Consider the following 19,438-nt stretch of genomic DNA (forward strand, 5'->3'; position numbering starts at 1 on the left):
GTATGGGAGGAACCAGGATATACAGAAGTTTTTGCAAAAAAAGACCCAGGTAGTTGAACAGCAAGAGATTACTGCTAATTACAGAAAAACCCGGACATCTCAAATTAATGAATTTAGTACTTTTCTGTGTATGGGAAGATACAAGAATCCGGGCTAAATGAAATTATTCTTTTGAGATGCACCTTAACCATCTCGGGCCAGTATCTTATTTTTCTCCACCCTGAATCCCCACAAAGTGCTGGAGGTGGCTGCAGTGGCTGATGACTTGATGGCTGTAACATCCTTTGTTTACTGATAAGGCAGGCGACATTCTTTGTCCTCAGTAGTAAACAAACACAAAAACTTCCTAGTCTGTTAAGGGGAGGGGCGATCCACCTAGATCCCCTGAGGGCCTTCCTCACTCATCTGATCTCCCTTGGGCTGCTTCTCCAACCCAGAAGTTTCCTATCTGTCTGAAGACCTGCCTTCCAAAAGAGGTATGTCACTTTTTCCACCGACCAGCAGTTTTCACCCAGGGGTGCGCAGACCACAGATAGAATCAGTAATCCAGGTGGGTCATAGGCTGCTGCAGGTTCATCTTCCCTCAATTCTGATGTCCCCCTGCAGATGTCATGCAGGCCCTACCTGCAGTGTGGTCTTCTGACAATAGCCTTGCACACACGTTTCCCCTCCCTGCCCACCAGCCTTTGGTATGCCACTGCACTAAAACTGTTCAATGAGCATACTGTCAACTAAATGCCTGTAACAAGGTAAATGCCCCTGCACTGGACTGAAGGCACACACGAGTCCCACAGCCTGCTAGCAAAGCCTCAGGAGCTGTGGAGACAGGCAGGGCATTTGGCAGGTTGTGGATTTTGGAAAGGATCTGAGGGCACATCTCATTAACAGCTGAGCTACAATTTGAGGTCGAAGTGCTGGCTCAGAACACTGTGCTGTGGCCTCCAAGAATCTTGCAACAGCAGCAGTCTGAGATCATGTTCTACATCTGATTTCCTGCTAGGAATCACTGGTTGTGGCCAGAAACCCGTTATAAGAGCCATGTCTTTCTATCTTTATCTCTCTAACCATTTTAACATAAAATGAAAGAGATTGTTTTGGAGCCCTTTCAGGGCCACACCTTAGAATTGCTCTGAAAATAAGAGCTCTAAGTGTCTGATTTCTGTTGAGTTCTTAAGGTTTAGGAGATAGTGGCTGTTGATTTAGCTACTGGGTCATGGGGCTGGGATCTTGGTCTTAAGCAGTCTGAAACACCAGTGTATTGCTGGGGAAACCACAAACCCTGCTTGCAAAATTCACATAATTCTTTAGGAAACATTTTACAATTTCCTTGTTGTTTTTTTGCTGAATTTAATCCTAAAGTTCTTTCTTCTTAGTCAATGGAAAACAAATACAGTGGACTCAGTAGGTCTTCAGCTTTACCCAAGGCTAGGAATTAAGGAATAAAAGCAGTTTTTGCAGCTGACCAGAAGAAATAATAATTAAAATCAAATATACACTCGAATCTCTCCATGCAAGGCAATGGGTTAAGTATGGAGATGAACGACATTGTTTTAGCTCTCAGACTTACAGACCAAGAGGAGCACTAAGAAAATACAAAAATAACTCTATCATAAAACGAAGCCCTCCCTTGAGTGTGTGTTGCGGGGTCGGGGGGAGATATGCTGCATAACTGATTTGAAATGGTATCGGTTCTTTCTTCATCAGAAGGGGAAAATAACTGCACGCACTCATGCTTGTTTTTCATTTGTCAAACTACTCTGGAATATTACCTGTTTTGAACTTTGAGAAATTCCCCGAGTCTGTGTGAAATTCCATTCCCAAATCAGTACAAGTATGGTTCACGTGTATGGGAAAGGGAGGTATAGAGCTTACTTTCAAGATCCACCATAAACAAGAGCCGAAGAATGAACTAACCCTGGGCATTCACGTGGAGTGCCTGGCACGTAGGAAGCGCTCAAAAAGTATTAGCTGTAATTAAGGGAAAGCGAACATCCTTTCGGCTCTTGGCCTAATAACTCCTGTGTGACCGACGCAAGGACAAAAGGACCGGGTCACCTTGGCGGGCTGTCGGGCGCGCAGGGCGCAGGCGCGGGTGGGCACACGTGGCCGGCCTCGCGACCCCGCGGCCCGGGAGCTGGGTCCGGGCGCGCGGCCGCCAATGTGTCCAGGCCACCGGGGTCTCCGGCACCACGCTGCGGGGCGACGGGTGGGGCGGCCGGAAAAGGCGGGCCGCGAAGGTCGTCACCAAGGTCGTGGGCCGGACGTGCGGCGCCGGGGCGACGCGGCGTGCGTGCGGGACTCGGAGTACGTGACGGAGCCCCGAGCCCTCATGCCGGCCGCGCCGCCCCGCCCCACCTCCCGGGCCCCGGCGCCACAGACTCGGCTCAGCCGCGGATCCCAGCGGCGGGCGGGAGCGAAGGCGGACGGGGGCTCGCCCGCATCCCCACATAGCCGCGGGGTAGTTGGGACGCCCAGCCCGACCCCGCCCCAACTCTCCGGGACGTCGCCCCCTCTTCCAGTTCCCGGCGCCCGCAGTCCCACCCCTCCCTCGGAGGCGAGGGCCCGAGTGACGGCGCGCCGGGCCAATGGCGAGGCAGCGCTGAGGGGGTGGGCTTGAGGGGCGGGAAGTGGGCGGGGTCCCCTCGAGCTGGGCAGGAAGTCCAGGCCGGCGGAGCGGAGACGAGCTCGCGGTACTTGGAACGTCCGGACCTTGCGCCTTAACGCTTGCCCTCGGTGCCCGCAGCACCCTCTGCTTCTCTCTCGTGCGGCGACCTCAGGCGGCCGGGTGAGAACTCAAGGAAGGGCTGCCGAGCAAGCGCCCGGGCAGGCGGCGCGTGGGTGCCCCGGGCCCGCGGGCGCTCCTGGGCCTCAGACGGCGTGCCCGGGGGTTCGGCGGGGAAGGGGTGGGTCGGCGCGCGCGAGCGGCCTCCCCGGGCCAGAGTTGCGGCCCGAGGCCGGGGCGCGGCGCCCGGTTTCTCCTGAGGGGAAGGTGCTGCTCAGCCTGTGATTACGAGTACGGGGCCGCGTCACTGTCCCGGGAGGTTAGAGGTAGAACACGCGGTCACCAGGACAGCAGGCGGTGAGGGTGGAAGGTTTAGCGAGCCCTCCAGGCCTAACCCGCGTGCTCATTAAAGCCAGGCCCTTCCGAAAATGGAGAAAGGGGGCCGGAAAAGGAGAGATGCCCGGGAAGCTGCAGCCCACCCCATCCCCGCGCCCGTGCCTCCCGCTGGTGGCCCTCGGCCTGGCGCCTGAGTGTCCATCCCTTTGCTGCTCCGGAATGAGCAGGGACTGATCTGCCTTCAGAAGGCACTTGATCTGGAGGGGACTGCAGGCGAGCCGGGGGGTCGTTGGAAGCCCTGCAGGCGACCTCGCCCAAGTCGGGCACGAGGCGCTCCCTGCTCCCTGCGCTGGCCACCAACAATCGGCCCCTGATCTGACATAAAAAGGATGCACTTTAAGAAAATTTCCTGTTCGCTGCTTCCTCTGCAATGTGGTCTCTTCCCCCTGGGCGGTGTGGGCAGCCGGTTGACCTGCTTCCGGGGCACACCTAGGCCCCGGCTGCCCGGTGTGCTCGTGCTGCCCCTGGTCCGGGCTTCAGTTCAGGCAGATAAAAGGCTGTGCAGGCTCCTAGTCAGACCCATCTTCCGCCCTGCCTGTGCTCCCTGCATTTTAATGACTTCGGAGAAAAGTTTTTCTATCTAATTTCAAGATAAGTTGAATTTTATTTTCACATCGTGAAGTCAGTCGACTGCCTTGTTTTATATCACTAAAATAAAACCAGAAATGAAATCTTACAACTGTATGATGAGGAAGTGTAATGAAGATGTGCTTAAAAGTGCATCTAAAATCTGTGAAGTAAGTCAGTGATGGCATGGGGGATGCAGGGGGGAGCAATGACTGGAAATGGCCTCTGGGGACTTTTTTGGGGTGGTCATTGTTACACACGGGTATATGATTTACCAAAACTCAAAGTTAACTAAAATTTTAAAACTAAAAGATTTTAAGCAAATTTGCCTTTTTGAGATAAAAACTAGATACCTTTTTATTGGCTAATGAGTAAAACTCCATTGTTACAAAGAAAAAACAAAGCCACAGAAGTGACTTCAGTATCTAATTTTGAAACTTAAAAAGATGCCATCTGCTGCTTCAGAACATTCCAGAGAAGATAATGGAGAGGAGCCCAGCTAGATAATGGCTTCCAAACGCTGATTTGGTTCCTCCCCTCCACTTCAGTCCTACAAGTTGTTCAATTCTGTTGTTCCTTGGAGAGCCTCTGGGGGAAAAAAGCAAGAAAGGGGCTTTCTTTGAGCTCTTGATATTTGTTCTCTGTAGCTGCAAACCACCCCCCTCCCCTTTTTTCTAAAGGTGTTTTCAAAGGAAAGCGCTTCCCTTGGCGTATCCTGGCGCTCAAAGATAGAATCCTTTCTCTAGTTACCGATAACAACATTTCATAATTAAGTTTTTTAAATGGGGTGAAATGCCCATTGAAAGCAACACTGACTAGATAATGTTATTTGTTTGCCCTGTCTTGCCGAAGACCCAAATACTCTGAGGTTTGAAAGGCTCAGAAATTGGCAAAGATCACAGCACATAGACCAAGCAGCTCATTCCTGGCCTCCAAACTCAGAATTTCTGATTATCCAACATCGACCAATTGAGCATTCTCCTGCTACCTCAGGTTTTACTTGATGAACTGTGTTCCCAACTTTTAATTCACTGTTCCACTACAAACCAGATTTTCCTCCTGGTCACCCCCGCCCCTTTTTTTTTTTTTTAATCTTAGATGGGTTTGCTTGTGGCCCTCACGTCCCCTTGGTCCTGATTTGGTCCCTTTCCCATGGCCCTGCACCTACCCTCGTTGGTAACTAATGACAGCCGGTTTCAGACCCTCTCCTCTTCAGGCACTCTGCACGCCATCAACGTGTGAACCTTGCCCGCCAGCACGCGCACTGCCGGGCTTTCTTTGCCAGTAGGACAAGACCTGAACTACTAGGGCCTTGCAGAGCTGCCCCTACCTACTTTTTAGGAACAATTCCCGGTGCTCTCCAGCAGGCATTTTCTCCCACTCCAGTCAGCCTTCCTACATGCAGTTTTTAGTTTATGCAGGGTCTTTCTAGTCTAGGGATCCTCAGAAGTGACCCCTTACATAATGAGTTGAGACTGCATTATGGTTTATGGAAAATATGGACTGTGCTTCCCCACAGAAATTCACCATGTCTATCCTCAAGATCCACGCCAGAGAGATCTTCGACTCTCGTGGGAATCCCACTGTTGAGGTTGATCTCTACACCTCAAAAGGTATGGGCCACCTTTGTTTCTATAGACCCTAGCACCACGCTCCATTTTTTAAAACTTCAAATGACAGAGCCTTAGGCAAGAAAACATCTGTTATGGTAAAAGCCTTTCTTTCTGGTCTGCACATGCTGGTAGGCTGTGGTTCCCCACTGGGGGAAGGTTGGGAGGGTTTTAAGGCAAGAGGTCCTTGTCTTGGTGCTTCTTGGTACGTAGAGCAGAACACAGGTTGGCTGCTAGGTCAGTGAGGTGGGGAAGTAATGTGATAACCTTGTCCCTAAAAGGGCCTATCACTAGTTTGCTTCACAGCTTGCTGTGACCAAATACGTAGATACAGCAAGATAGGATGGATCTTTCTTCCTTGTAAAGGAAAGAGATTAGGGGACTACAAGGGTATATGTAGCGCACTTATCTGCGTTTCCAGAAATCACTCTTAGAGGATCCGGGACAGTTTTTACTTTGGGGTGTTGGAACATTCCAGAGGCTCATATTTTTACCTGGCTGTAAGTCCCTGTAGGGAGAATTTGCCCACGTGAGAAAAGAATAGAATGGGAACCCTTAAAAGCTCCCCCATTTTTCTTTTTTACTTTAAGAAAATCTAGTGCTTCCCTAGCCCTGCATTACCTCCAGCAATGTCTCAGCCGTTTTCTAAATGGTTGAAGTTGGAAAAGGAGCTTCAGGCAGAATCACCCAGAGGTGCTGAGCACAGACCTGCCAGTCAGAGCTGAGTCATGGTCTGAATCACAGGCCTGGCTGTGGAACCCTTCCCTTCCTGTCCTCCCTTCCCCCTTGCCCAGGAAATGAAGGCCCCTCGAGTCGAGATTCACAGGGCAGGAGTCTGCCTTTGGTTACTGTCGGGGTGCCCTCAGAACATGATTCCTTCTGGGCATGTGCCTTGTGGCAAATGCCGTGTGTTCTCAGAAGATGGCGAGAATTTCCTTTCAGCTTATGAAACTGGCACACTTAGTCAGAGAGTGGAACTTTCCACTTGGAAATTAATGGACTTTGAACAACGAAAAAAGACCCAGGACACTAGAAGATTGTTGGGAGGGGGAATTTTCTTTGAAACTCTTTAAAATGACTAAAATTAATGTCTTTTGACATTGAAATGAATGGAACTTTCTCTTATGTGTCTTAATCCTTTTAAGAAAAGAAAAAAAACCAGGAAGTCATAAATTTGTTAAGAACCTTTCATCACTTCTTTCGTTCTTAGAATTTATTTTTTAGACCAGTTTTAGGTTCACAGCAGAATTGAGTGGAAGGTACAGAGCATTCCTGTCTACCCCCTGTCTCCACTATCACCATCCCCACCAGAGCGGTACCTTTGTTACAGTTGAACGTGTGTTGACACATCATCACCCAAAGTCCACAGTTGACCTTAGGGTCACTCTTGCTTTCCTTATTTCTTCACCTGGCCCAGTGCCTGATGGATACAGAGAAAGCCAGGGCCTGTGTCGAGAAGAACGTGTGTCCTGCTGGTCACACAGTCAGTGCGGTGGCAGAGGCATGCAACCAAGTATGACTGCTATACTTGGCTGGGTTTTTCCTCTTAGTTCGTTGCCTTCACATCTCCCACACCCCCCAGTTCTCGGCATACCTCAGATGGGGAAATCCCTAACGGTTTCAAGAAGATTCAAGAGGCTGCCTACACTTCCTGCTCCCCTAACCCTTCTGCCCTGTGTAACCGGATTTCTGCGGTACCTTTCTTGGCACTGTCTGTCCTTCTGCAAGAAGATTTGCCGCTTTTCTGCTCCACAGTCTAGGCTTAGCCCGGCAGCTGGTTTCTATATCTGCAGGACTGTGCAGTGCATGCTTGACTGGGTTCTAGTGTTATTGTGCTTATTCCTTTCCTCTTCCAGTCTGTCCTGTTTTCTGGTTTCCCCCCAAGTAGCATTTATTGCTCCTTAAGCTGAGGCAGATGAGCTGTAGATTCCTCTTGAGCCAGCGCTTTCAAGGCTTGAAAGCTAGCAACCTGATCTCACTTGTCTAAGGGAACATGGTGCTCTAGAGCTGGACTGTCTAAAATAGCCCAGTGTTTTCGTGGATTACTAGCTGCTAGACAACCTTAAATCCCATAGGTGGCCTGCATTGTATTTCTTTTAGGCCACGCTGCTGGGGGTGGTCCACGGCCCAGCTCCGGGGCACCCGTGGGGAGCTTTAAGAGGTGTGGGCTCAGACCTCCCATTTGTCTTGGAATCTGCACTTTAACCCACAGGTGATATGTGTGCACGTTAAAATCTGAGAAGCTCTGCTCTAGAGCGAAATTCATCAGCTGTGCTCTAGTGTCTGCAGTGCGGAATCATAAAAACATGACGGGCAGGAGAAGCAGCCTGTCTGAGTCCTCCCATCGTTGGGAGGAAGTAACTGTTTCCTAAGGGCAGCTCCCTCAGTGAGCAGGGAGGGACTTGGGCGAGGGCAGGAGCTATTTCTTAGTCATTAACTATTTCTCGCCCTCCCTCTGTCAACATCCAGGTCTCTTCAGAGCTGCTGTACCCAGTGGCGCCTCAACTGGTATCTACGAGGCCCTGGAGCTCCGGGACAATGACAAGACGCGCTACATGGGCAAAGGTAAGGGCCGAACCCAGGCCGGCCTCCCGGCAGCCACAACCTCCCTCCTGCTCCCTGTGGCTTGTGTTTGAGGGTAGCAGACCTCTGACTTGGCCCAGAGTGTGGGCAGCGAGTATGGGCGCCGCACGTGGAGGAGAGGGGAGAGCGGGCTGATGGGTCCCAGCACCCCTGACCCCGTAGCTCAGGGCAGGTGCCGTAACACTTACTTCTACTGCGGTTTGTCTCCAGCCTGTGAAGAACTCCTGGTTGGGTCAGGGGATGTGGGAGAAGAAGAAGACAAGTTATCTAGTACTAAGGGGCAGCCTCGCATCCTCCGGGAGGGCTCAGGGGGCCTTCCGGGCCATCAGGCCTCTTCAAGGGTCTAGTCGCGGAGGAGAAGAGCTCCCGAAGGCCTGGCTGATGGCTCATCATTGATGGGCTGTCGTTGTCTTTCGGTCTCTTTGGCAGAGCCAGCCTGCACTGGGCTGTATGCAGACGGGCTGGAAACTGTGTTGGCAGTGCTCACCTTTCTGTAGATAGAACCTGTGTGGCCAAACTCCAGAAAAGCAGATAGGGCTAGACCGTGCATTCCCAATGGGGACGGGAATTGGTTCTGGAGAGGAAGCGAAAACATCATGACAGTTCATGGTTTGTGGCCCTCCGAAGGGCCACACGTGTAGACAGGTGGAGGGCACGTGTGCTGCCAACTCTCCAGGGAGGGCGATTAGGAAAGAGTCCAAAAACACTGCAGAGGAGGGGGCGCGGGCGAGGGCGAGGTGGGGCTGGGGGCACTGGGCCAGGGTCCCAGTGGCCCACTGTAGGGAGGCAGCTTGTGCAGAGAGCTCTCCCCAGGTGCCTTGCAGCCCAGGCGGTACGTGCCTACAGCAGCAGGACAGCGCTGTGCCCTGACTGTGATGAGGACAAATGCACGGTCCCTATCTTCCTGTTTCCTCTCTTTCTCTCACTCAGCCTCCTTCCCAGCCTGTTCCCTTCTCAGTCTTTCTTTTTTCCTTCTCTGCCCATCTCTACTGGTCAGGTGTCTCCAGACCCGTTAAGTATATTAACGAGTTCCTGGCACCAGCCCTGTGCACACAGGTAATACATACATTGGGCGTCCTTTAGTCTCTGCAGCTGGCCTGTCCAGTGCATGGTCTTGCCAACTAACCTCCCTTCAGACATTCTGGATGGTTGCTCTGTGTGCGGCTCTAACCCTTGGGGGTCCTAGGTAAGAGCACTCAGACTGGGCCAGAAAGCCCTCCGATTCCAGGGGGAGAGGGCGATGGTGATTTGAAGGAGGTCCCATTGAAGGTCTTTGGTGGGCTCTGAATATCTGGGTTAACGTGGTGAGTGGTTCTCTCCAGCACTGCTGCTCAAGCCTGTCTTCCATTAATGTCGGTAATTTGATTTGATTATTCCTTCTAGGTGTCTCAAAGGCTGTTGAGCACATCAATAAAACTATTGCGCCTGCCCTGGTTAGCAAGGTAGGACCTGCCTCCTGATAACTAATGTATGTTAATGCTATCAGAGCGCCTCCCAGGCCAGCCCAGGAGGCTTTTCTGTTCATGGAGAGCTTATTCTGAGAGCTAAAGAAGCCGGTTGGATTCCCTGTCGTGCATGCGAATAACTTTGCCTTTCCTAACCCACCCTCTACCTGTCCATGTGTCCATGGCTAACAGCGCATGGAATTGGATCCGAGGGACGGGAGGCTCTTAGAGCCTTGATGTTTCCCCACAACCATCTTGACCTTCGGGGAGTTAAGATCCAGATTTTAAGAGCGGCTCTCAGGGGCGTTAAATGTAGTATCCGTGGCGACTGACTCATTTTTCATGAACTGTGGAATTATTTACTGTGTTTTTAAACAGCAGAACTTCCGTTATATAAATTCCTACTTGGAGCCTCAGTGTGTCAAACAGATAAAAGCGGAGCTGCTGTAGGTGAAGTGGGTCTGGGGATCCCACAGCCCAACCTACTCTGCAGCTTGGTCTCGTTTAGCCTCCCTCCAGCCCCGCTCTCTGTAGCTATGGCCCTTTCTCAGGTCCAAACCCAGCCTCGGCCTGTGTGTCCTCCTTGGTAGGGCCCCTCTCCTGGCTCCACCCTGCACGCAGGTGGCAAGCGGCTCCTCTGCTGATCCTCTCCCCAGCTTGCCTGTTGTGGCCTAGCCCACATGGCTGGCTGTAATCGTCCCCAGGCGGAGGTTTTCAGCACTGCCCTGCCGCACACACCTTCCCTCCCGGCCTCCTGGGGCCCTCCACACGCCGCTGTTCTTTGTGCCTCAGCGCCCTCACCTGGCCTGACAGTGAGCAGGGCTTTCCGGGACATTTTTCTTTACTTGGGGGAGACAAACTTCAGTCTAACTCTTGGTGAGGGTTGGCCTCAAGCCATCTGCTGGGGTGGCTTCTAACTTTACCCAAAGATGCCTTGTCACGAAAGCCAAAGATGCCAAATTGTTAACGTGGCATGATGGACTTACAGATTCTGGTTTTCTTTCATATTTTAGCTTTTATATAAGAAACATAAATAATATGCTGGTATCATTCACTTACGGAGTTTTTAAAGTAATGCCGACTTTTATTACATTATTTTGAGCCAGTTTTTAAGACACTAGTTTTGTTTATACTCTTGCCAAAAATAGTCATTTTCATCAGTCGTCAAGCATCATGTTAAATGATGGTGGACTGCATACAAAAGTCGTATCTCCCATCAGATGATGGAGTTTGCTGTCACTGAGGGCAGCCGAGTGACAGCAGAAGCTGACTTTGATGGTAAAGAACAATGAATTCTGTTATTTGCTGCCCCAAAAGTCACACTGCTTTGGAGTAATTCCTTCTTTAGCATGAACCAGACAATTCTGCCTCATGTGTAACGTGACCTCGGACTCCCTCGGTAGACTCCCCTTCGTGACATGAGGAACATGCATTGTCGGATCCCTCGTGCTTGGAGAAATGCCTGATGCTCTTAAAGCAAGTGAAGGGCATTGTTCTGCTTCCCCATTTTCTCTTGACATTCCCCCCTTTTTTTGCCTGCCAGACGCATGGATAACACAGAACTGATCTGGGCTTTGCACGGTTCCCAGGGTTGATGGCTTTGGGACAGGAGGGCACAGGGCATGCAGGTAGAGGCCCCACTCCCTCCCAAGCAGCTTATCCTCGCTCTCCCTGTAGAAACTGAGCGTCGTGGAGCAGCAGCAGATCGACAAGCTGATGATAGAGATGGATGGCACGGAAAATAAATGTGAGTGGCCTCAGGTGGGGTCTTTGCCAGGGAGGTTGCGGCTTCTCCTGAAGACCCTTGAAGTCCTTTGGGGAGAGGTCGTGTCGTCCCTAACGATGAATTACGTAACTGTCTGTGGTCCTCCCCTAACTCTAATAAATCACATCTTTAAATATCAGGAGCATAGCCAGCTGACAGCAGCAGGCATGTAGGGTTACTCAGAAGAGGCTCGTGCTTTATATAATCGAGCAATTTGTGGAATTTTCCAGAGTCCCATGGACCAAAGAAAGGGCTTTCTCTTTGGGGGAAAAAGCAGCCTACGTGGAAGGCTATTGCATTTCTGGTGTCAATATTGCAAAGGAGATAGAAAGGAAAAGGTTCCGAATACAATCCAGGGTGCACACAGTGGTGCAGGCGGGGGCGGCCAGCAGGAGGAAGGCTGGTGAGTAAGAAATCCCTTAACGTAACCTGTTCTGTTCTAGCCAAGTTTGGTGCGAACGCCATCCTGGGCGTGTCTCTGGCTGTGTGCAAGGCTGGCGCCGCTGAGAAGGGGGTGCCTCTGTACCGCCACATTGCCGACTTGGCTGGCAATGCCGAGGTCATCCTGCCAGTTCCGGTGAGTGGCGAGTGTTCGCTTTCTCATGGGGTCCCGAGACCTCCCGCCTCTTGACCTCATCCCACGTGTGACTCTCCACACGGGTAGGAGCAGGCTCTGGGGGTCTCGGCTGCAAATAACTCCGCCGCCGCCGCCAGCTAAGAGTGACCCTGAGCAGGTGACTCGGCCGCCCTGCACCCATCTCCTTAGTTGTTGATGGGAGATGAAAATTGTACCTGCCTTGTCGGGTTGTGTGCCCTTGCGGTGGTAGTGACCGCAGTGCAGAGAGACCTGGTGGCTTCAGAGCCGCACGGGCCCCACGTGGGAGCCATGCACCTGGGCGTCGTGGGGCTGCTGAGGGGCGGGACCCCCCAGGCCTGGAGCTGTACTTGTGTCTCTCCGCACAGGCTTTCAACGTCATCAATGGGGGCTCTCACGCTGGCAACAAGCTGGCCATGCAGGAGTTCATGATCCTCCCCGTCGGGGCCGAAAACTTCCGGGAGGCCATGCGCATTGGAGCAGAGGTATACCACAACCTGAAGAACGTGATCAAGGAGAAATACGGGAAAGACGCCACCAATGTGGGAGACGAAGGCGGGTTTGCTCCCAACATCCTGGAGAACAAAGAAGGTAGAGGCTCCGGAGGAAGCCCCTGGATTTCTGAGCACCGCCCCCAGCGTCTACGAGCCTTCCACACCTGCCCTCAGGGGCGCTGCTCTTTCCGCCGTTCGTTCATTAAGTAGCAAAATGCAAAACCCTGCAGACATGGGAGCTAGCGCTTCATTTTTTAAAAAAACAAATCACGAGAAATTATCTTACTAATTCGACTTTTGAACGGCCTGATGATTTGCTTAAACTGGGCTGACGGTGGGGTAGGGAGGCGGTTCGTTTTCTTGCTGTCGTCCCTGCTCCCCCAGCGATGGCAAGGGTTCGCAGCCTGCTCCGTGTTCAAGGATGCTGGCTGTGATGAGGACTGCTGCCGGCAGTAACCATTTCGGGTCATTCAGCCGCCGTAACGCTGCGCAGGCTTTATTTAGCTTTGACTCCTTAGGCACAGGATGAAATGCGAGAGTTGAGTAGAGAATACAGAAGTCCTAGGAAAAGAATTCACGGGTGAATTTTTTGTTTTAGGAGAACAAGTAGGGTTCCAAGCATATTTCATTGCCTTCAAGGATGGCTAGTGAAGGAAATGTCCATCCTGCTCGTTGGGTCATACGAAATTGCTGACGTTCGGCTATTTTAACCTATAAAAAGTGGCCCTTCACGCAGTTTGAATCTTGGGGGTCTTGGGGACACTGGAACAGGGGCCGGTGTCTGTCAGTTTCCCTACTGGCAGCGCTGCCGAGCGAGGCCGACCCTGAGTCTGGGCTGGACAGCAGAGCTGGAGCGGGGGCCTCGCTGTGCGAGCTCCCTCTTGGATCTCAGCATTGGCTCTATTTAAAGCCAGTTCTGCGGGGCAGCTGATCTCAGCTGGTCACTGTATCTTGGCCGGCACAGCTGTTCTTTGGTGCTAAATTTGGGAGCACTTGTCAGTGAAAAAGCCTCTTAGAGTCCATTTCCAACTTGGCCATGCACTAGTGGCCCTGACCAATCGTTTCTTGCCCCGAAGCAGAAAAGAGTAACTGGAATCTTTGAAACTGGTGCTTGGGGCCAGAGCACCTCTTCCTCTTCCGTTACGGTTCCCATTTGGCAGAGTTAAAGGGGAATTTTATCTCCATCCTCCTGGTTTCCAAACTCTCACCGCCATCTCTTTCCAGCCCTGGAGCTGCTGAAGAACGCCATCGGGAAGGCGGGCTACACCGATAAGGTCGTCGTTGGCATGGATGTGGCCGCCTCTGAGTTCTTCAGGTCGGGCAAGTATGACCTGGACTTCAAGTCACCCGATGACCCCAGCAGGTACATCACACCCGACGAGCTGGCCAACCTGTACAAGTCCTTCATCAGGGACTACCCAGGTGAGTGCTCCCGGAGCGGCTGCAGGTGTGCGAGTGGGTGGAGCCTTCACTGGGGTGCCCGGTGCAGCAGAGCGGGCAGCCGACCAGCCGTGGTGCAGTGCGATCGCCTCCAGTCACTGTCACAACAGCCGCCTGAGCAAACGTGGTCCTGGCTCCACTGACAGTGAGGAAAGGAGCCTTGAGAGCCAGGACCGCTGGGCGCTCCTGGGCTCTGCGTCACCTGATGCGCACGGGAGAGGGGACACAGAGGCACAGAGTGGGTTAGAACTTGCCTAGGGGCACACAGCAAATGGTGGAGCAGGTGTTCAGACCAGGAAGCGTCTCTAAGTCCCTGCGTTTAACGTTAAGTAACTTGGTGGAAGCAGAGCCAGGACACGAAGCCCGGTCTTCACCCCTCTGGGTCCACAGCTCTGTTTTTACTCTCAGTGGCGCTAAACTCACCGCCCTGGGCCGCAAGTTTCCCACTTAACAACTGTGGGGTTGCAGGATTGCAGGTGACTGCAGTCCCTGTCCCGGGAGGGGGTTGGGAGGCCAGGTGAGTTGGGAGGGAGGACAGGAGGGGGCTCTGGGGTGCTGCGGGTCAGCAGCCTGGGAGGCCACGCTGAGGGAACACGCCCTTGCCCTGCTCTGCTCAGTGGTGTCCATCGAGGACCCCTTCGACCAGGATGACTGGGAAGCTTGGCAGAAGTTCACTGCCAGCGCGGGAATCCAGGTGGTGGGGGACGACCTCACCGTGACCAACCCCAAGCGGATTTCCAAGGCTGTGAGCGAGAAGTCGTGCAACTGCCTCCTGCTCAAAGTGAACCAGATTGGCTCCGTGACTGAGTCCCTGCAGGCGTAAGTGCCCTTGCGCAGAGGGCGGGGCCTCCTGACTGGGACTCCTGGGGGCGTTTAAAGTAAGCTTTGGCCCCAAGGGGATCAGGGCGTTGGGCGGTCATGTTCTAATCCTGACCACTTGGTGGCCCTACACTCGTGATTTACTGTCACACGGAGAACGCTAGTCAGGAGACACACTCCTCTCCCTCGAGGAGGCTGAACCCAGTTGTTCAAACGTGACTGGAGGGCAGAGAAAGGTCCTCGGGCCTTTCAGAGTCGGGCGAGGGTTACCCTCTTCCCCAGCAGTTGGGAGCTCAGGGCTGCCCCTGGCCCCCCACCGGGAGTGATGAGTCACGGCCTCAGGAGGCCAGAAGGGGCCACAGTGCCCAGGCAGTGGAGCCATGCTGTCTGCTTGTCCCTGGCTTCTAGGTGCAAGCTGGCCCAGTCCAATGGGTGGGGCGTCATGGTGTCGCATCGCTCCGGGGAGACTGAAGACACCTTCATCGCCGACCTGGTGGTGGGACTGTGCACTGGGCAGGTAAAGAGCTCCCTGGGGTGAAGGGTGCTCCCTGCTTCTCTCTCTGACCTCAACTTCCTGAGCACAGACTTGGGGGGCAGGGGGGAGAATGGGGTCCTGGGTGCCCCTTTTATCCCGTCCTTCCTAGGGCCAGGGATCCTCTTTAAGAAATTGCTGGCTCTCTGCCGTGGCACCCTCCCCTTGCCCAAAATGCCCATGAAGATTCAGTGTCCATTGTAAGCAACCGTGGCCTGCCTTTTCTCCTTCCAGATCAAGACTGGTGCACCATGCCGATCCGAGCGCTTGGCCAAGTACAATCAGATCCTCAGGTAAAAGGGCTACCTTCGCTGCGTGTGTGGGCTTGCTTGGTCTCCAGGAGGGGGCCCTGGCCCTGTGGGGCTGGTACAAGGGTTTGGGCAGGGGCCCTGGCCCCTGATATGTTAGGTTGGGACGGTCGGGAGCCTGGCAGCGTTGGCCCAGAGCGGGGCCTGTTCCCCACGATGCTGCCATCTTCTGGTGGGAGAGGGAACTGGCTCCCCTTTAGACAACTGAATCAGAAGTTGAGGAGCTACAGGGAAGCCTTAGTGATGCTCTCATTTTACACCCTTGCTTTGTGGACAAAGATACCAGAGCTCACAGAGAGGAAGAAGAATCGCCAGCGGGCACACAGCAGGGTTTCCAGCGCCTTCTGACGTTCTGGTCCCTCCCCTTTTTGTCTCAGTGTGTCCTTGGGAAGCACCTATAAACACAGGGAGACATGCCCTTTTGTTATTTTATTCCAGTCTTGAAGGGAAAAGGAACTTCCATTTTATAAGTCCTCCCACCATACCCCATCTTTAACACTTTATCCTGGAAAATTTCAGGCATATAAAAAAATCAGTGGGGCTTCCCTGGTGGCGCAGTGGTTGAGAGTCCGCCTACCAATGCAGGGAACACGGGTTCGTGCCCCGGTCCAGGAAGATCCCACGTGCCGCGGAGCGGCTGCGCCCGTGAGCCATGGCCGCTGAGCCTGCGCGTCCGGAGCCTGTGCTCCACAGCGGGAGAGGACACAGCAGTGAGAGGCCCGCGTACTGCAAAAAAAAAAAAAAAAAAGAAAATCAGTGAACAGTAGAATGTACTCCCTTCCCCATTACCTGGATACACCAGCTGTCTGTATTCCTCCACGTTTTGTCTCTTTACACCCTTTTTTCCTGGAGAATTTTAAAGCGAATTCCAGGCATCTTATGATTTCACTTATATATATTTCTTTCAGATAAAGACTTATTTTTGTTTTTTAACATAACCACTCTACAATGATGATGCCCACGATTAGTGGTACTATCAGTACCCCCTTTTTTTTTTGATATCAGGATCCAAACAGAGTTCACACTAATGAGTGCTCCCTCCTTATTTCCCTGTGCCATTTGTTGCAGAAACTGGGTTATCCTTTCATTGAAAAAACATTTTCTTAAATATTCTAAGAAATAGCAATCCTACCATTTCTTCTCCTTTGTCCTTCAGAAACATTGGGGGGAAGAGAAGGAAGGCGAAGGGGCAGCCAGTGGACAACTTGTTGGGTGAATTGGGTGGACGGAGAGAGCCGAATGCTCTTCTATTCCTGGCATCTCCAAGAAGCTCAAATTTAGGGGAATAGTTAGACAGACTGGGCGATGGTTGGGTCCCCAACTTCCTGGCAGGAAGTGTGTCTTTAACCACTTCTCTGGGTGGGAAAACTTACTGCATTGAGGTGTGACTTCTCTTTCCCTCCCTGTCTCTCTATCTTTCTGCTTCCTAAGAATTGAAGAGGAACTGGGCAGCAAGGCCAAGTTTGCCGGCAGGAACTTCAGAAACCCCCTCGCCAAGTAAGCTGTGGGCGGGTGAGCCCTGCGGTCACTCGTCGGCTAATTAGACCTGCTCCTGATGTCACCTGGGCAGCTCAAGGCCCCCGCCGATGCTCTGAGGGACCTCTGATAGTTAACTGCCCTCTCCCCTTCCTGTGACGTTCTCACTGCTTCCTTAGACCCGCTGCAGAAGCCGAGCTTGACCACCTGGAACCCTGCTGGAAACCCTAGCTCTCCAATTATATAATTGGCCCAAATCATTGTTTTTCTCACCTCGCTTCCACCAAGTGTCTGGAGCCATGTGTGTCTGCATTGTAATCTCCGAGGTGTCCACAGGCAAGATCCCCGGTGGTTTTGTGTGCAAAATAAAAAGGCCTCAGTGACCCATAGGGATGCTCTCTGTGTATGAAGTGGTCCGTCAGTCTGTCTGTCCTCACATCTTGAGTATTCATGGAGCACCTCTACAAGAGCTGAGGCTTTGTGTCATGACGGAAGGGGGGGAGGAGTTTGTGCAGGACGTCAAGTAAGCCCTGGGGAAGGGCAGGTTTGGGAAGAGGTGGGAGATGGAGTAGCCTGTGCCCTTCGCAGCAGCTCGGGCAGCGCCCGGACTGGAGGCCTGACTTCAGGATCAGACATGTTAATTTGGGAGAAAAGAGCTCTCACAGGTTACCTCAAGGACGGCAGCTTCCAGGTCACACTATGAGTCCAAACCAGAGGGAAGCTGAGCGTCCTGGGCAGGCTGGGGGGCAGGTTCTCCATCCTTAGGGGAAACTGGTAAAAGAATGGTTAGAGGTAGCTCTGGGGTGGTAGGAGGGCATCCAGAGGGTCTTGGAGAACCCTATTCAGATACATTAAAATTTAATTTTGGGACTTCCCTGATGGTCCCGTGGTTAAGACTCCACACCCCAAATGCGGGGGGCACAGGTTCGATCCCTGGTCCGGGAACTAAAATCCTGCATGCTGCACAGCATGGCCTAAAAAATTGAAAGAAAAATTTTTTTAATTTAATTTCTTTCCTCATTTTCACTAACCTGATTTCAAGTGCTCAGAAGCTCCACGTGGCTGATGCCCACTGAGTTGGGTACCATGGGTGTGAAGCATTAGCACTGCAGAAAGCACCATTATAGAGAAACGACTAAGCACCAGTGAGACATGAAATACTATGGTTGCTCTGAATTGTGTTATAATACCTGGTGAGGCCCCCCAGTGGACACTGTTGTTATTGCTCATCTGTATCAGGGTTTAACCCAAGGAGCAGAGCCAGTAGAAGGTACATATATTAAGGGATTTATCACAAGGAATTGGCTCCTGTGATTGTGGCTAAGCTAATCCACAATCCATAGGGCAGCCAGTCAGAAGGGAGGGTGACCAGGACACAGGTGAAATTTCTCTTGGGTCAGCCCTACTTCTAAGACCTTTCACCTGATTCAGGCCCACCTAGGTCATCCAAGATCATTCCTTGTTCAGAGTCAGCAGATAAGTGGTTTTAATTATGTCTGCAGAATAGCTTCACAGTAATACCTAGATTAGTATTTGACTAAACGGTAGGACTCGAGTCATGTCACAAAGCCACCACCCCTTTTGCACTTGGCAACCACACACATACGTCTTAAAGCATAATCTCCAAGTAATAACAAAACCCTTCTTCACCTAATGTGGTACAGCTCTCCTGTGTACAGCCAAAACCACTCACCTGTCCCAGCTTTGTATGACTGGTTTCCATCTAAAAACTGACTCTGCAAGGAAGTGAGTCGAACTTGGCCTGACAGTCTCCCTAGAATGTTCGTTCATCCAAACTTTAAAGCAGCAAGTTAGCATTACTGTCTCTAAACTTGGTTTCATGTCAACATTTCCTGACACTTTAATTTTAAAACAATGACTGGCAGTTAAATGCATTTATCACTCTTGGGTTAAAGGGCAAGGAGCCCTTTCAGATCTCCACCCGGAAGGAAGGCTGCTGGGGCCTCCCTGGCCCTGGGGACACTGAGCCCCTGGGGAGGATGGTTGACAACTCTGACCCAGCAGAGACAGCACGAAGCATGTTCCTGATGCGGATGGGCAGGAGTAGGCCAGGAGGAATTGCAGACCCTTGGCCTCTTCCTGGGGGCCCTGTGTGAAGCAGGATAGGCTACGTTAATTCTTGAGTTTCCAGAAAGCCACTCTTAGGCTTTAAGATGAGCTATGATGTTAAACATTTCTCTGGATCACAACTGCAGGAACTTAAAATGTTTTTAAAGTAAACATCTTTGGTAGTAGTCTCTGGACTTGCATTATGTGTTTTCTTTTTAAATTTTAACCTCATAATACAAATACTTTCCCGCAAAATATTTACTTTTCATCTGTGGTGGTCTTCCAGATTCCTGCAACATCAGAACAAAAACCAACTGAAAAGTTGAAACAGTGTAGTTTGCAAACCTGGCCATACATTGGAATCACCTCGGAAGCCTTTAAGTTTCCCATTGCCCAGGCCAAGTAAATCAGAACCTCAGTGTAGAAAGCAAAGACTCAGTATTAAATTTCCCAGCTGACTCCAATGTGCAGCTCAGCCTGAGAAGCACTGCAGCACACGAGGTGGATTGCAGAACTGGCGATGACCAGGCAGGCCTAGAATGCCAGGCTCCCCTGAAACAAACCCGCCTGCCCTGGTAATTTTATTTTTGTTGAATGCAGCTGAGGCCGGAAGATG

General features: G+C 51.9%; 1 protein-coding gene across 1 annotated transcript; it reads left to right on the plus strand.

Annotated features, from left to right (window-relative positions):
• The first annotated feature begins 2,636 nt into the window (after positions 1 to 2,636).
• Positions 2,637 to 17,138, plus strand: ENO1 (enolase 1). The gene is made up of 12 exons (XM_029229425.1): positions 2,637 to 2,785; positions 5,205 to 5,298; positions 7,765 to 7,860; positions 9,262 to 9,320; positions 11,001 to 11,070; positions 11,532 to 11,665; positions 12,052 to 12,274; positions 13,402 to 13,599; positions 14,235 to 14,436; positions 14,845 to 14,953; positions 15,203 to 15,261; positions 16,708 to 17,138. Exons 2-12 carry the CDS (start codon positions 5,214 to 5,216, stop codon positions 16,775 to 16,777), a joined length of 1,305 nt encoding a protein of 434 aa, XP_029085258.1. The 5' UTR covers positions 2,637 to 2,785; positions 5,205 to 5,213; the 3' UTR covers positions 16,778 to 17,138.
• The last annotated feature ends 2,300 nt before the right edge of the window (positions 17,139 to 19,438 follow it).

The sequence above is a fragment of the Monodon monoceros genome, unplaced genomic scaffold, assembly GCF_005190385.1.
Source record: "Monodon monoceros isolate NGI ecotype Baffin Bay Population unplaced genomic scaffold, NGI_Narwhal_1 Super_Scaffold_18, whole genome shotgun sequence".
Taxonomy (NCBI): domain Eukaryota; kingdom Metazoa; phylum Chordata; class Mammalia; order Artiodactyla; family Monodontidae; genus Monodon; species Monodon monoceros.

What these genes read in the sequence shown, in the direction of transcription:
- ENO1 (XM_029229425.1), top strand. Translation starts at nt 5,214, where the DNA reads ATGTCTATCCTCAAGATCCACGCCAGAGAGATCTTCGACTCTCGTGGG. An exon ending in CATCCTGGAGAACAAAGAAG is followed by an intron (nt 12,275 to 13,401) that starts GTAGAGGCTCCG and finishes ATCTCTTTCCAG; the next exon opens with CCCTGGAGCTGCTGAAGAAC. An exon ending in AAGTACAATCAGATCCTCAG is followed by an intron (nt 15,262 to 16,707) that starts GTAAAAGGGCTA and finishes CTGCTTCCTAAG; the next exon opens with AATTGAAGAGGAACTGGGCA.